General features: G+C 35.3%; 1 protein-coding gene across 1 annotated transcript; it reads right to left on the bottom strand.

The window, feature by feature from the left end:
- Nucleotides 1-5,158: 5,158 nt before the first annotated feature.
- Nucleotides 5,159-7,497, bottom strand: LOC133031857 (two-pore potassium channel 5-like). Its single transcript, XM_061105596.1, has 2 exons — nucleotides 6,314-7,497; nucleotides 5,159-5,761 (listed from the first exon to the last, which is right to left on the bottom strand). The coding sequence occupies exons 1-2, from the start codon at nucleotides 7,327-7,329 to the stop codon at nucleotides 5,614-5,616; spliced, it is 1,164 nt and encodes a 387-aa protein (XP_060961579.1). The 5' UTR covers nucleotides 7,330-7,497; the 3' UTR covers nucleotides 5,159-5,613.
- Between the last annotated feature and the right edge of the window lie 8,262 nt (nucleotides 7,498-15,759).

Raw genomic sequence — 15,759 nt, forward strand, 5'->3', positions numbered from 1 at the left:
CCTTTCAATGTACATATAGTGTTCAAGATGCAAGAAGAAACATAATCTTTGAATAACTTGAAAAGATCAAGAAAGAGAAGCATAAGAGAAGCATGAACTCCTTTCTATTTAGAAAAAATTGATATATGACTCAAATTATTTGTCACTGCATGCTAAGTTACAAGAAACAATCATATATCAGTATTATGACTAGCAACCAAAACTTACAGCTCCACAACTTTATGTCGCCTATTGTTTTGTCAGCTAGGCCAAGTTTGCCTGTTAAGAGATGGCAAGAATCACTAATGATTTTATATATTTTTATTTAGAATAAATAAAATTTATCCTTCTAAATATCCCCTGCATTGACAATTTGTTGATATACCGCCATTGACGCTGAAAAGTGATCAACTCCGTACCGTCTGATAAGCGATAGCGACCAACAAATGTATGAACATAAAATAAAAAAGAGAACACAACAATTATAGTAGTTCACTCCTCTTGACTCGTAGGTAATGGAGCTACGTCTACTAAAAATTTTTATTATCTCAAAAAACTAATTTCTTTATAAGAGAACTCGGAAAAAAATGAATACGTCTAGCTTCACTTCACAATTTTCAGGAAAAAAAAAAGTGTGAAGAGAGAGAAGCTCTAACCTTCTAGAGTGGATGAGGAATGTGTAAAGTGTGAATAATGAGTTAAGGGAGCAATCCTTTTATAGGAAGGATGTCCAATTAAATTACAATAAAATAATAGAAAATTCGCTTAGAAATTTTACACTAGCTCGTGAGTTAATTTTTAGACTTCAAACGTCAGAATTACGGTAGGAGTGTGAGACGCACTTAGATCCGTCTTGAAAAGAGCTTTCATTGGCCACTTGAATCACGTCATTTGGATAAAAAATTGAGAGGTATGGTCATTTGCTGAAAAGTGACTGCAAGGTCAGGTTGACCTTTGGGCGCCTAGGTTGACATAAACGTCAACCTGGGCACCCAAAACTTGGTTTCTTAGGCTTTAGACATATTTTTAGATACTTGGTTGATGTGATATCTATTCTTAGATTACTTTTTGACCTTGGGGAAGTTCTCTTGGCAATTTTACTTGATATGCATGGGTGATGCCTGGTGAATCGCTAGTGATGACTAGGTGACATCCGGGTGATCACTAGTGCATATGGGTGTCGGTGGACTTGCGCATGACACATGTACATGAGATATTGACTTTCAAAAACCTTCAAATCATATTTTTTTTTGGAAAAAATAAGACCGATGCCCAGAGTAATACTGATGTTTGAAGGACAAAACATTGAGCCCTAGGCCAATGTCAACCTGGGCGCCCAGTGTGCTTGCATGCTGACGCCCGGAGATACCTAAGGGCTAAATCACTACTTGGACACTATTTTCTTTTGATTCCAAGTCTCATATCTTGTCTTGGGAGCTAAACAAGAATAATTCCTAAGATAGAATTGTAATCGGATTGGCAGAACCACCCGAAGTGTGGTTATGTCAACCTGGGCAGCTAGTGACTGGGGAGTTGTCACCCTGGGCGCCCAACTTTTCATCTCGGTTCAAATCAACTATATGTATAATTTAGGCGCCCAATAGGGCTTCATGGTGCCCGGGTGTTGTTTCTTGTAGACTTATCTCCTAAGTCTGAAACTTGATTGGGGCATGTCTCTCATGTATCTTAGGACAATGGCTAAGCATTTTCCCATAAGTAGTTGATATGAATTAAAATTGATGCGAGAAGGTGCACATGATGTCAACCTGGGCACCCAACATTGATGTTGGACCCAAGTTGAGTCCCTGGGATGTCTACGTGACATCCTCGACTTCATAGTTCAATGTCATGTTAGGCCAACCATCTCTATATGATTTGAAAATCAGTTACCTCAATTTACAACATGTGCATGAAGTTTCCAACTAGGAATGGAGTAGGGCATCTGAAAGACAATCAAAAATATGCACATGAATGATATAATCTCACTTTGATAAAGGCCAAAAAAGAAGAAACAATCAGCCAAAGCTCAAGGAAAGGCAAATAAATTGCCATATAGGGATCTGCCCAAGGGGGGATGAAGACATGGATCCCCGCTTTAGGGAACCAAGTCCAAACATTGGGTTTGTAGAAGAATTAGAAAAAGTTAAAATTGATCCTACTATGCCGACCAGGAAGCTCAAAATTGGGAAAGGTTTGTTTCTCGAAATAAAATCTACTTTGATAAAATTTGTCAGAGCAAACCTTGACATTTTTTCCTTACCGCACGAAGACATGGTCGGGATCGATCCAACCGTAATTTCTCATGTCCTCAACATTGATCCCAATTTTTGTCCCGTATAGCAGAAAAGAAAACTACTAGACAAAGAGTGCACACATGCATTAAAAGAAGTAGAAAAGCTCCAAGAAAATATATTCGGTTACTGATATTTATGAGAGAATCTCTCAACTACTTGAGAAAATATCTCAACAATTTTGAAATATCTATAACCACTTTTTAAATTTAAATATTTATCCAATTAAATTAATTAAATAATTAATCAACCCAAAAAGATAAAGTATAGGGGCCTACTGGATGGTGTCTTTTGTCCTATCAACTTTTATCTAAACAAATATTGTCTTGATAAATTTTGTTTTAAAACTTTTTATCTTTTCCCTATTTAATTGATTTTTTTTTAAAAAAATTATTTATTCCAAAAATAAATTACTATTTTGCCAATTCAAAATAGATTTTTCAAATTTAACGTGTATTCTATACCCTTTCGTTTGAGGGGGATAATACAGAATAAACAATTATGTTATTTTTCACTTTGTTTCATCCTCTGTTTGTTTTAGTTAGAAAGTTAGTAACAGAATAGTTGTCGTAACAACTCTCAATCATGTATTACCTTCTCTATATATAAAGGCCTTGAGCTCAAAGATAAGCTAAGCTTTTGCAAGTCTTTGTAACTCAATTCATTTTCTTTTGTTGTGTTCTTAATAGTCTTCTATTAATAAGTTTCTATAATCTTTAATGAGAATCGGAGTTGTGATCCCCTTAGGGACCCATGGGTCAAACCAGATTGAAGTAGAATGTCCATTCCCAGTTTGTTTATATAACCCTGTTTTAAGGAAGTCTACACCTCTTGCTCCAAAGGCTATCTAAGTCTATTAACGCCTTTCTAGACCCACTTAATTAGGGGTGTTCACAAAGTATCCGATCCAATCCAATCTGTACGATCTAATCCAATTCAATCCGCAAAATGCGGGTATCCGCATTTGTGCGGATTGGATTGGATTGAAAAATCTAAAATCCGCACTTGTGCGGATTGGATGTTGTTTGACCTCAAAAAATAACCGATCCAATCCAATCTGTACTTAATTATATATAATTTTAAAAAATTATAATATATAACATATATGAATTAAAAAAAAGATACAAACTTTTAATTTCTTAATATTTTTTTAGTAATATATTGAGTTGGTGCATTTTATTTATTTTGTAATAAAAAACACAAAAAAAATAATTTTTATTCACATAGACACATACTCATAAAGTTTAAATATATATATAGTAGCTTATTTATTTTGGTAATAGATACATATATATTTTAGTGTAAATCTAACTATAAGTATATATATATATATATTAATATATATATATATATATATTGGTTTAATTAGTATATAAATAGATATGGAAATAGATTATATATTGGAGATTAAGAAACAATAGTTTTTTTTTTTAATTTTTTTTTATGAAATATTAAATAATTTATTATTAAAAAAATAACCAATCCAAAATAACCGATCCAATCCGCACTATTGCGGATTGGATTGGATTGGATTTAAACTCTTATGCGGATCGGATTGGATCCAAAATATGAAATTCCCACTTAGTGCGGATTGGATGTTGTTTGATCAAAAAAGTGCGGATTAGATCGGATGAACACCCCTACACTTAATAACAAAATCATTATTCAAAGTTTTAGTGTTCTAAAGCCCAATCCCGCACAAGCTTGCAAATAGCTTGCCAAACTACTACATGAATGTGTCTCTTTGAGCTTGAATCTCCCAGCAGAATTCTTTGAAATAGCAGTCCACTTTCTTAGCAAATGTAGTAATGATCACATCTGAGGTAGCGACATAATTGGCCATGTAAAAACCCACGACTTGAGTAAGTCAGGCTCTTCCGACATTGGATAACAACTTTGTCTTCCAACTTTGGGCTCGAATCAGTTCCGGTCAACTAGATATGGTTGATCTTTAGTCCTATTGATAGATCTAAGGAGCGAAAGATCCAAGTAGATTGCATCTTTCTTCATACCTTTCATCCAAATAATTTCAGATATAGCCCTTGCTTTAGCTGTTGACACTCCCTTGGAGAGCAATATTGTTGTTTTATGGAGACTGACTGCTTACCCAAAAAGATTAGTAGATGCGCCCGCAATTCTTGAGCAAACACCAAATTAGCCGATTTGGACTCAAAAAGAGAGGTACATAACTATTGTGCATTGCACATAATTCTTCGGGTAAATACTATTTTAGACCCTGTGTTTTACAAAAGTTATCAATTGGACCCTCTGTTTTGTTAAATGACAAAATTGACCCTATATTTTCTAAAATAGTATAAATAGGGCTTGAGCTTAATTTTTGACTAACTTTTTTTTTAATATAACCAACTTGAAAATATGAACAGATACAAGAAATATAAACAGTTTTGTCATAACACTTTTAGATCGGATTATTATTAAATTTTATTTTGACAAAAAATCAATTCAAGGTCCTATTTTACCATTTTAAAAAATACAGGATCCATTTTGTCATTTAACAAAATAGAGGATCCAATCGGTAACTTTTGCAAAACATAGGGTCCAAAATAGTGTTTACCTTAATTCTTCATTTCCCTCCAATGTGGAGTGGAGAGGAGAGTGCCATTGTGAACCCTTTTCTTTTGTCAATACTCTCACTAGTCACCACTAGAGATGAGCCAATTAATTAAATTATAATTATCCATTAATTAATGATATAGAGGAACAGACATCGGACCACCTATGCATCACAAACAATTTTTCTTTTTCTTCTATTTTGCACAAGATGCATCACAATCATTTTACTAGAGACTAGACTAAGGAACGAACATTCTTTTCTACTTTAATATAAGCATGTAGAGAGACACACATTCTTAACTCTAACAACAAAATGAGCAGTAATTGCTTTTAGACTCATTACATTACAAAGTCAAAAAAGCTCTACATATCCACCTACATTATACACTTTGATACCACATTACATGAGATAAATTTTCTCAAGTTCAAGAAAGGAATCCAATCTATACATTTTCTCGGTTTTTTTTTTTCTTCATAATTTACTTTCTCATTTGATATATAACTAAGTATAGTATATGGAAAGAAGAAGAAAAAAATTATCGATATCTACATTTTTCTGTAAATGCACAATCCATGGCAAGGAGTGCAAGAGTATGTATGCACAGTTTGTATGAAGAGCAAAAACTAGTGTGAAGTGAAGCGTAGTAGTATCCCTCTCAATCTTGCATGAAGTTTTAGCTCAAAAAAATAAAATCAAAGGAAATCAAATCCCTTTGCTTCAACTCGAACTCAAAGAATAGAATAGAATTTTCCAACCTATTTCTTTGCATCACATGCGATTCTCAAACAGATCAGGCAATGTTATCTTTCCAGAATTGTTGGGATCCAGCTTATTGAACTGATTGCATATTATCATTATGTCTTTCTCTCCTATCTTCCCCATCTCTTTAAGCTTGTATATTACGTATTCTGACTTGCTGAAAAAACAAGAATACCGCAAACAAAACAACAAGGAATAATAATAATGATTAAATATTGATTAGATCAATGATTACATGTAATGTAACCTTAATGTCTTTGACTACTATAAAAGACCATTAAGCATAGCCATGACTTTTTTGATATGCTTGTTACCATTTCCATACATGGATAATCAAGTTGTAACTTATAACAGCAACTACTTGCCTATTTGCATGCTTCACCATTTGAATTTTGAGAATCCCTCTTGGGTGAAATTCCTTACATTTTTTGAATACTATAAGAACATTCATCATAATCATAACTTTTTGATCTTATGTTTCCAATTTCTTGCAAGGATGATCAATTAGCAACAACAACTACTTGCCTATTTGTGCAAATCTTCCCTAAACAGTATTATCACCAATAATAATAAGGTTATCAAATAATCAATCAACAATGGAAGTTTTTCTAATCTACCTGACAAGACAACTAACTGTTCCAAATATTTTGCTTATATTTAATACTAAAATTAGGAAAGATGTGAAAGAAAAGGATAGCCTTTAGCTTACCTTATGAAACCATTATGGTTTATGTCTGCAGCAAGTAAGTCCTCAACGGTGATTTCCCTTTGCAAGACCCACTTAGCAATTCTCCTGTGCCTCTTGTCAATCCTTGCCTCAGCCAAATACAGGAACGCCCTTGCCACAGCCAGTGTCGATAAGAGAAGCCAAATGGCCGCAAAGAGCCTACCTTTAAGTGTCTTGAAGGCTCTGTCACCGTACCCAACTGTGGTTACAGACATGACAGATAAGTAAATGGAATCCACCCAATCCAACTCTTCCCCATAATGCAAAAACATAACCCCAACGCTAATACACAACACCACCACTCCCAGAGCCAAACCCACCTTCAGTCTAATCCTCATCCTTCCCTTTGCCACATCTATGATATAATCTCTAGCAGAGAAGCCATGGTGGTGGTTATGGTTGTGATTGTGATTGCTGTTGTTGCTGTTATGGTGGCGGTTTTGATCGTCGTGGTCCATTTGCTGCATACCAGTCAAGATGATATTTTCTTGCACGTCGAGCACATAATTAACAACCCCACTAAGCAAAATGTCAATGAATCCGAAACCCACCAAAACAAAAACGCAAGCAAAGACCTTGGTGAAGGGGGTGAGAGGAGCTATGTCCCCATAACCAATAGTACACATGGTGACTATACAAAAATAGAGAGCGTCCACGACTGGGTGGGTCTCGACGCCGGAGAAGTGATCGGTGTTGAAAGAGTAGATGAGAACACCCAAAGAGAGATAGATAAGTAGCAAGAAGAAGGCTTGTCTGACGATGGAGCTGGAGTCGGATTGAGGATGGGGAAGCTCGGATGTCTTGGGTTTGAGGTCACGAACCACGGCCATGGCGGGAGCCGTCTTACAACGGTGGAGACTGTGGGTTCGTCTGGGTGCAGAGGATGATTGAGGGTGGTCAAGTTGTTGGATTGGTATTCGGAAATCATTGTGAAGAGGGTTTGTTTGGGAGTGTAGCAAAGGCTGAGAGAGATGGGCATCATCATCCTCCATAGACATTGAGGAAAGCCAAGAAAGATTGAGTTTTGTTGTTAATTTGGGGGAAAAGGAGAGAAGCGAAGAGATGGTTGGAATGGTAGTTGGGTTAATGTTGGGAGTTGGAGTTGGGGCCAATTAGAGGGAAAGGACTTGGTATCATAGGCTACGACTGAACAGTGGGACCCACACAATGACTAGTCCTCCTCACAGGCTCTCTTCTGCTCTGCTACAACTAAGACCGTGTTTGGTACGATGAAAATATTGAACTCCCTTTTTTACTTTTTACAAACGAAAAGATTTAAATTTTTTTTTTTTTTTGACGTAAGATTAAACTTTAATAAAGATGCAAAATCAAAAAGTTTATTTTGTAACTAGGAAACAAAATTTTGTTTAATAATAGTCGTAAAACTAAATTAAATTCAAAATTTTAATAAATTTTTTTAATCAGTACGAGTAACTATTTTACTATCTTTCTTATTCAAGTTAATAAATTAATATCATCATATAGTGTGATTCACACTAATAAAATGTTAGACATTGGTTAAGCCAAAAAAAAATATATATATATTAGACATTAAAGAACCATCACACAAAACAAAAATTTTAAAAAATAAAAATTATAAATATGTAAAAATAAAAAAACTTATCATATGATTTCACAATTGTTGTCATTAGTGTATCTTATTTGTATTCTTTACTTCTCCACTACATTCAAAGTCGATGTCCTCATTGTATCTTACTTGTAGTTGCTACTAAATTTAAAGCCGCTAACAAATATATCTCACTTGTAGTCATTAGTAAATTTAAAGATATTAATATCACCGTATTTCACTTATAGTCGTCACTGTATTCAAAGTTGATATCTTCATCGTATCTCATTTATAATTGTCATTATAAATAGATTTGCTCTCCACATAAAACAACTCAATCAATGAGTTAACTACTCATTATTTCATACATCATTAAATCATCTATAGATCTATATTAATTAAAGATATAAGACGGTAACGTGATAATTTAAAGTCGCTTTAAATACTATTTAATGTTTTCTTAATCCTCTCATTTTTTATTTTTTTATTCAGTTTAAAAATTACTTTCCGTAAGCTCTAAAAAAAATATCCAAATAATGATAGCTATATAACTCTCTCTCTTTATATATATATATATATGAAATATTTCATATGTTTCAACAATTATTACCAACCTTCTGTATATAATTATTTTTTTCAACAATCATCACCCCTATTCTCTAATTAATACTAAAATTATTTGCATTATTTTCTTTTCAATCATCATGTACTTTACAAAAGCATTATAAATTTATATAATAATAACATTACCCACAGCACGAGCCCTTCCACGACCTCTACCCCAACCTTAGGGACGAGGGGGATTCTTATGGCCTTGATTGCCACTAGTCCCGACCATATTACTCTGACTTCTTGTATTACACTGGGTATCTATAAAATACTATCATGTGAGCCCATAAGTCAGATTAATCATGTAGTGGTCAATATTATAATCTTAGAACCACATACAAGGAATCTTAGACACACACATAATGACTTAACATATCACTAAAATGCTTTTCTAATCAAAATAAAATACTATAACATGTAAAGGCTTAGTGAACTATGAGTTTAGTATCTCTGATAATTATTGTACATATATTGATGGTCATTGGTGGACAACCTGGCAGCTCTGATACCAAAATTGTAACACCCAATTGATTTAGGCGTGCTACAATGCATTTTTAATTACTGTGTAACATTTGGTAATTAAAAGATTTTATAAAAAATGTGATTAATTTAAACTTTTATAATAAACAGTATCAGTACAATACATTTTTAAAATCTAGAATCCCATATCTAAAATTTTCATACATGTACAAATCAAAAGTGTCGCACAACGACCGTCAAAATAAGTGTCTTAGCTATCCTAAAAATCTAACTCTCCAAGTCAAACTGTCTCGATATGTACAATCTTCATCTAGCTCTAGACTCACCACTGCTCAGCCACAACCTTGCCTTTACCTGCACATAGGATAGCATCTATGAGTCGGTCGACTCAGTAAGAAAAGCATAAAATATAAATATATACCCAACCTACGACTAGGCACCCATACACCTATCAACAAGTCATAACAAATGAAATAAAAATATTGTATATGTATAGCTCCTCTCATAACCCAAGCGCCCACACACCTGGCTACGAGTATATTCACATTCATTGTGCATTATGAGTCTCGAACATTCTCAATGATAGTACGTCCTCTATACCACATACACCCAGTATCCTTCCAAGTCTGGTGTTGGTAGGGATTGTTTGTACTATGAGTACAAATGTTTGTTATACCCATGCATTCTGTACCTTCTCGATACTAGTGCGGGTAACGTAACCATGTCATACTTCCTTAATCGAGTAATATATTATACCACACGCACTATGTACTATAACCGCACTATCGATGGTAGTAGCAACTCATATAATCAAAACATGTAATATGCATTTACATGTATATTCTTTAACAATCTTGCTAACATGTCATATTACTGGAAAATATAACCATGTCAACGTATATGTGTGTTATGATAGTCTTACCTCAATACCGATAACAAGTGTGACAGTCAACTTGAGTGAAAATTGCTTCTGATAATCGGAGGCCCTATGTCACAATTCCATAAAAATCGATGAGTGTTGCTTTAACACTTTTGGAGACTTAAATTCAAAACTAAAAAAAAATCCATATCGATAGATAGTTTGGCAATACCTTAAATATCACGAAAATGCCAAAATTGAGGCTCTAAGAAAATCTCAAAATGGTAGGCTATTTATGAAAATGGCAGGCCAAACTGTCAGAAACTGGTAGGCTGTTTTTAGAAAAAAGGCCTATCATTTTTCACAACAACCTAACTTCAAACATTGATAACTCCCTTAATTCCCAACCAAACTCTCCTAAACTTGATAGAACACTTAATCATAACATAACCAACATATTTCATCAATGAACAGTGGCTAAATCTCCATGGAATGTAATTTACTATGGTTGAGCCAAGTTTGAGCTCTTGAAACTCAGATTTTTCCAACACTTGCTGCAATCATTCAAATCCATTCAAACCAATCTCAAACAGTCATAATTAACCCTAGGAATCAATCCCTAAACTTCCTATAATCATACAACAACTACACACTAAAGACAACCACCAAACCTAGCTTGAAACCTAAGAAAACTAAAGAACTAGGTTAGGGTTTTACCTTGGATTCTTGGAGGATGAAGGAGCTAGCTTCAACTTGATTTTTCCTAGCTGAAATGAGCTACAACAATGGTGAACACTTGGCTTTCCTTTGTGCACAAGAAGGGTCGAGAGAGTGAAAGAGAATGGGTGAAGGAGATGTAAAATTTGACTTTTCTAAAGGTTTCGATGAACCTTTCCCTCACCTAGGGGTTTGATTCAAAAGCCACCTCACTCTAAATGCATGAGTCACGAGACACCAAGGAAAGTCCAAAATGACTAAGTTTTCTAAACCAAAAGACCAAAGTCCCTTACTTGTTAACTAAGTAAGCTTGTAATCTTAGGGGTAAAGTGGTCTAATTCCATTACCCTGCCAAGGCTCAATATTTTAAAAAGTTCAATAATACTGTCCCATTAAATCCTTGATACTAAACCGTATCCATGTAACTCTAATAGTCGTTCGACATATTTCTACTATTATCGGACATAAAATATGAAAATATGAAATTTTATACATAGCATGCATATCACACCTAAAATTTAATAAAATCTTTGGAATTGAAAAATAATGAACCAAATGCCTTTTTCAAGAGAATATGACTCATATAACATAAAATAAAAATTTAATCACATATTACAATTAATCAGTGCTAAGTGCCTTACTAATCACATGTCTAAGTATGTCGGTCATTACAAATGTCTTCTCTAAGATTGATCTTCGATTTGGTTACAACCAGTTGAGGATTTGAGAAGAGGATATTTCCAAGACTGCTTTTCATACTTAATATGGGTACTATGAGTTTCTGGTGATGTCCTTTGGGTTGACTAATGCTCTAGCGACATTTATGGACCTGATAAATTGGGTGTTTAAGATTTTCTTGACAACTTTGTGAATATTTTCATTGATGACATTTTGATTTACTCTCAATCAGGCAAAGCACATGTGACACATCTTTGAATGGTGCTACAACGTCTTCGAGAGCGTGAACTTTATGCTATCTTTAAGAAGTGTGAGTTCTTGCTGACCCAAGTGAGCTTCTTGGGACATGCAGTGAGTAAGGATGTAATCCTGGTAGATCCGGTAAAGATTGAAGCAGCTTGGGATTGGCCACGACCTAAGTCAGCTACTTAGGTCAGAAGTTTCTTAGGGTTAGTTGGGTACTACAAAAGGTTTGTAGAAAGGTTTGCTAAGATTTCTACACCCTTGACAGAGTTAACCTGAAAGAATTATAAGTTTGTCTAGACTGATAAATGTGAAAGTAGTTTTCAAGAGTTGAAGCAAAGACTGATTACAAAAGCAATGTTGAGTTTGCCAACCAGCGATGAGAAGTTTGTCATTTATTGTGACGTTTTCAAAACAAGGGTTAGGCTGTATTTCTTTTATTGTGAACGGGTTGAGTCAATTCCTTTTTGCCCCACAACAACCTCATTTACATGTTGCCCAATCCATCCTCCAATACCTTAAGGGCACACCCGGTCAAAGGCTTTTCTTCCACAGCAGCTCCTCACCTCAACTCAAAGCATATGTAAAAGCCCATCTTGCTGCCAATCATGTCCAACTTAAGGTCTTTTTTCAGATGTCAATTGAGGTACATGTCCTGATACCCAAAGATCTGTCTAGAATATTGCTTTGTTCGGAAAATCATTGATTACTTGGAAATCCAAAAAACAGATTATTGTATCTTGATCTTCAGCTGAAGCGGAATACCACCCACGACTAATACTACTTATGAACTAATATGGCTGCTGGCTCTTCTCAAAGACTTCAGGATCAACCACACTACTCCAGCCCTCATGTATTGTGAAACAAAGCAGCTATTCACATCTCTGAGAACTCGATTTTTTATGAACATACGAAACATGTTGACATTGATTATCACATAATTCATAAACATATTCAAAATGGGCAGTTGAAGATTCTCCACATAAAATAATCTTGCTAACCTTTTAACCAAGTCTCTTTTTTTTTTCTCAATTCAAGGATTTACTTTCTAAGATGAGTGTTACAAATTTGTACACTCCATCTTAAGGGGAGGTATTAGAAATACTTGGTATTAGAAATACTTTTATTCATTATTTTTTTTTTTTGAAAACATTATTCATTATTTCTTTTCTTGGCTTTTTCTATGTTTAGTTATAAGGATATAGCTTATCCTATGTTAGGTGTTAGGGGCTTTTTATTGGGAAATTTCAATTTTTGGCCTTAATAATACAAGCCATATCAAAATTTATACCCTTCCTTAATTTGTACAAATTTAGTCCATTAATTACATGAACTTCCCATTTTACCCTTTTTTTTAAAAAAAAAAAAATAGCTAAAATCTGAAATTGATATTTCTCTCTCTCTTCCCTCTTCCCTCTCTCTCGTGCACCACTCTCTCTCTAGAAAAAAACTGAAAAATTTATCAAAAAATTTTCCTCTATCCGTCCCACTCTCTCGTCACTCTCTTTATTCCCTATTGAATGGTTGTTTTCTCGGTGGGTGTTGGTGGAAAACCGAAGCACAACTCAATATCACTCAAGAATCTTACACCTTTATAATGGGTAAGTTGTATTTTAAGCATTTTGTTTGACTTTATGTAGTTTAAAATTGTTATATGTGTGTTTATTGTTGGAACTGCTGTTTTTTGGTCTGAAATTGTTGAGATCTGGCAGATCTGGTTTTCAGTCGAATTCTGGGTTTTCCAGAGTTATCGATGATATATCGATACTATGTCGATGGTTTGTCGATGATTACAAAAGGAAAGGTCAGTGACGACCATTATCGACGTTATGTCGACATAATGTCGACATGTTGTCGACATCATGCAACCAACATGGTATTTACTATTTGTCGACATTTTGTCGACATTTTGTCGACAGAATGTCAACAACAAGCATTTTTCTTTTTTTTAAGAAGTTGTCGATATTTTGTCGACATCATGTCGACAAAATATCGATGCAAATGAAAAAAAAACCGTGAATAAAACATAAACATAACATAACATTAACATTAAATAAAGTTCATTAAAAACATAAAATAACATAAAAAAACATAAAAAAAAAAAACAGAAAATAAAACTCACCACAATCCATAACATAAGAAATTATTTTTTTTTTAAATTCTTTGGCTTGTGGGTGAGCCTTGCAATACTTGCATAATGTTCCAGGCTTCACCGGTTTACCGTTAAAGATGCCTAGTTTGCAACGACGGCATCCTTCGGGGAACCCTGGTGGTGGAGTCGGCCATACACCAGTTTTGCAAAAATGTGCTTCAAGTTGCCTGAACCTGAACTCGTTCCCACATCGTTCTCTTTCGAAAGCTCTTTGGGCGTCAAAAACTTTCTGCATTTCAGGAGTAACTATGCCAACATCAGGCTCCTGCTTCACCTCTTCAGGAGTTAAGATGGGGAATTTGCCGTTCTTTCTTGGGGCCATATTTAGAACTTAAGAATAAGAGAAATTTTTAAGAGTAAGAGAGAAGTAGAAGACAAGAGCACTTATGAATAAGAAAGGGATTTGCTTTTATAGAGCAGTAAACATGTTGGGAATGTATGAAAATTTAATGGTCATTAAATGCGTAATTGTACAGGTAAAACGCATGAAATGGTGTATTTGTCGACTGAATGTCGATACTATGTCGACATCATGTCGACAACATGCCAATTTAGTGTCACTGCTAACACATTTGTCGATGCCATGTCGACGTCATGTCGACATGTTGTCGATAGGACACGTGTCTGACATGCAACGTGTCAGTTGGGAAGGGTTGTTGGGAACGTAGGTAAAATTTATTAACATTAAATGTGCAACCGTTGTTAATTGTCGATTGAATGTCGATGGTATGTCGATATTATGTCGATGGCGAGCATGCTTGGTGTGGTTGTCGACTGTATGTCGATAGTATGTCGACACAATGTCGACAATTAGTGCCCTTATTTCTGCTGTTGTGATTATCGACATTATGTCTATTGATATCGATGGGATGTCGATTTTTATTTTTTTTTTGGTGTTTTTTCCTTTACTTACCTTGTTTTTTTGGTTTGCAATTGCAGGAGACAAAGTGTTCCTTGTTGTATCGTACGATGGTGTTTGGTTATGTGAGAATTATAATTGGATCTACCAAGCAAATAGCAGCTTGACGTTGACAGTTACAACCGAGACAACCCTACAAGAACTGCGACAAATTTTATATGAAGAGTTGGAAGTTGATCCGGTAGCGTATGATTTAAAGTTGGAGATTTGTTCCTTGTACATGAAGGGAAAAATGGTTGCGTCAGAGGTTATTAAGAGAGAACGCCAACTGAGAACGTTTTTAGAGATGAGGGCAACAATGTCAAATACAGAGTTTATGCCATTATTCGTGACCAAGGTGAGAAAAGTTGGGAATTCGGAGCCTACGCCGCCTACTAATCCTCTCCCTCGGAGTGTGGTAGGGTCTTGCATTCCCGAAATAGATGTTGGGATTGGTGTGAATGAAGAGGTTCCGGCCAATTTAGAGGTTCCGACCAATTTAGAGGTTCCGACCAATGTAGGGCAAGAACAAGAAGCGGCAGGATTTAATCAGTTTGAAGAGTTCGATACACCCTTCTACAATAACGATCCTATTGTAGATTTGAATATGGACGATGAACATGATTTAGCAGTCGATGAACCCGTAGCGGGACCATTGTTGAGGTTAGAGTGTGTACCGAGTAACCAAGGTACACAGCGAGAACGACAACCTCGTAGTGAAAATTGCACTACACCTGGAACTAGCAGTAGTCGACCAGGCAGAACTGAAGAACATGCTCGTCATGCAACGTTCTCAACGTTCTCCTCTTTTGAAGTTTGTACCAAGTTCAAAGCTCCCATGTGGACAAAGGAAGATATAATGGAAAATCATGAGCTAACTACTTGTTTACAAAGTAAGGAAGCAGGGGTGATAGAGCTTGGTAATTTTTATGAAAACAAGGAAGAACTGAGACAAGTAGTGGGTAGGTTTGCACTTAATAACAATTTCGAGTGGATGGTGAAGAAGTCATCCCCTGATGTGTTGTACGTTACATGCAAGGCTCCAGATTGTAAATGGAGTTTGAGGGGGAGGAAGAAGATGCATTCTGAAAACTTTGAGGTCACTGTATTTCACAATGAACACACATGTAACTTGAATGCGAGACGTTCAGATCACCGTCAAGCAGCACCATGGGTAGTTGGCCACCTTATTAAGGGGAAGTACACCCAAGACGGAACTAAGTAC

This window comes from Cannabis sativa, chromosome X (assembly GCF_029168945.1).
Source record: "Cannabis sativa cultivar Pink pepper isolate KNU-18-1 chromosome X, ASM2916894v1, whole genome shotgun sequence".
Taxonomy (NCBI): domain Eukaryota; kingdom Viridiplantae; phylum Streptophyta; class Magnoliopsida; order Rosales; family Cannabaceae; genus Cannabis; species Cannabis sativa.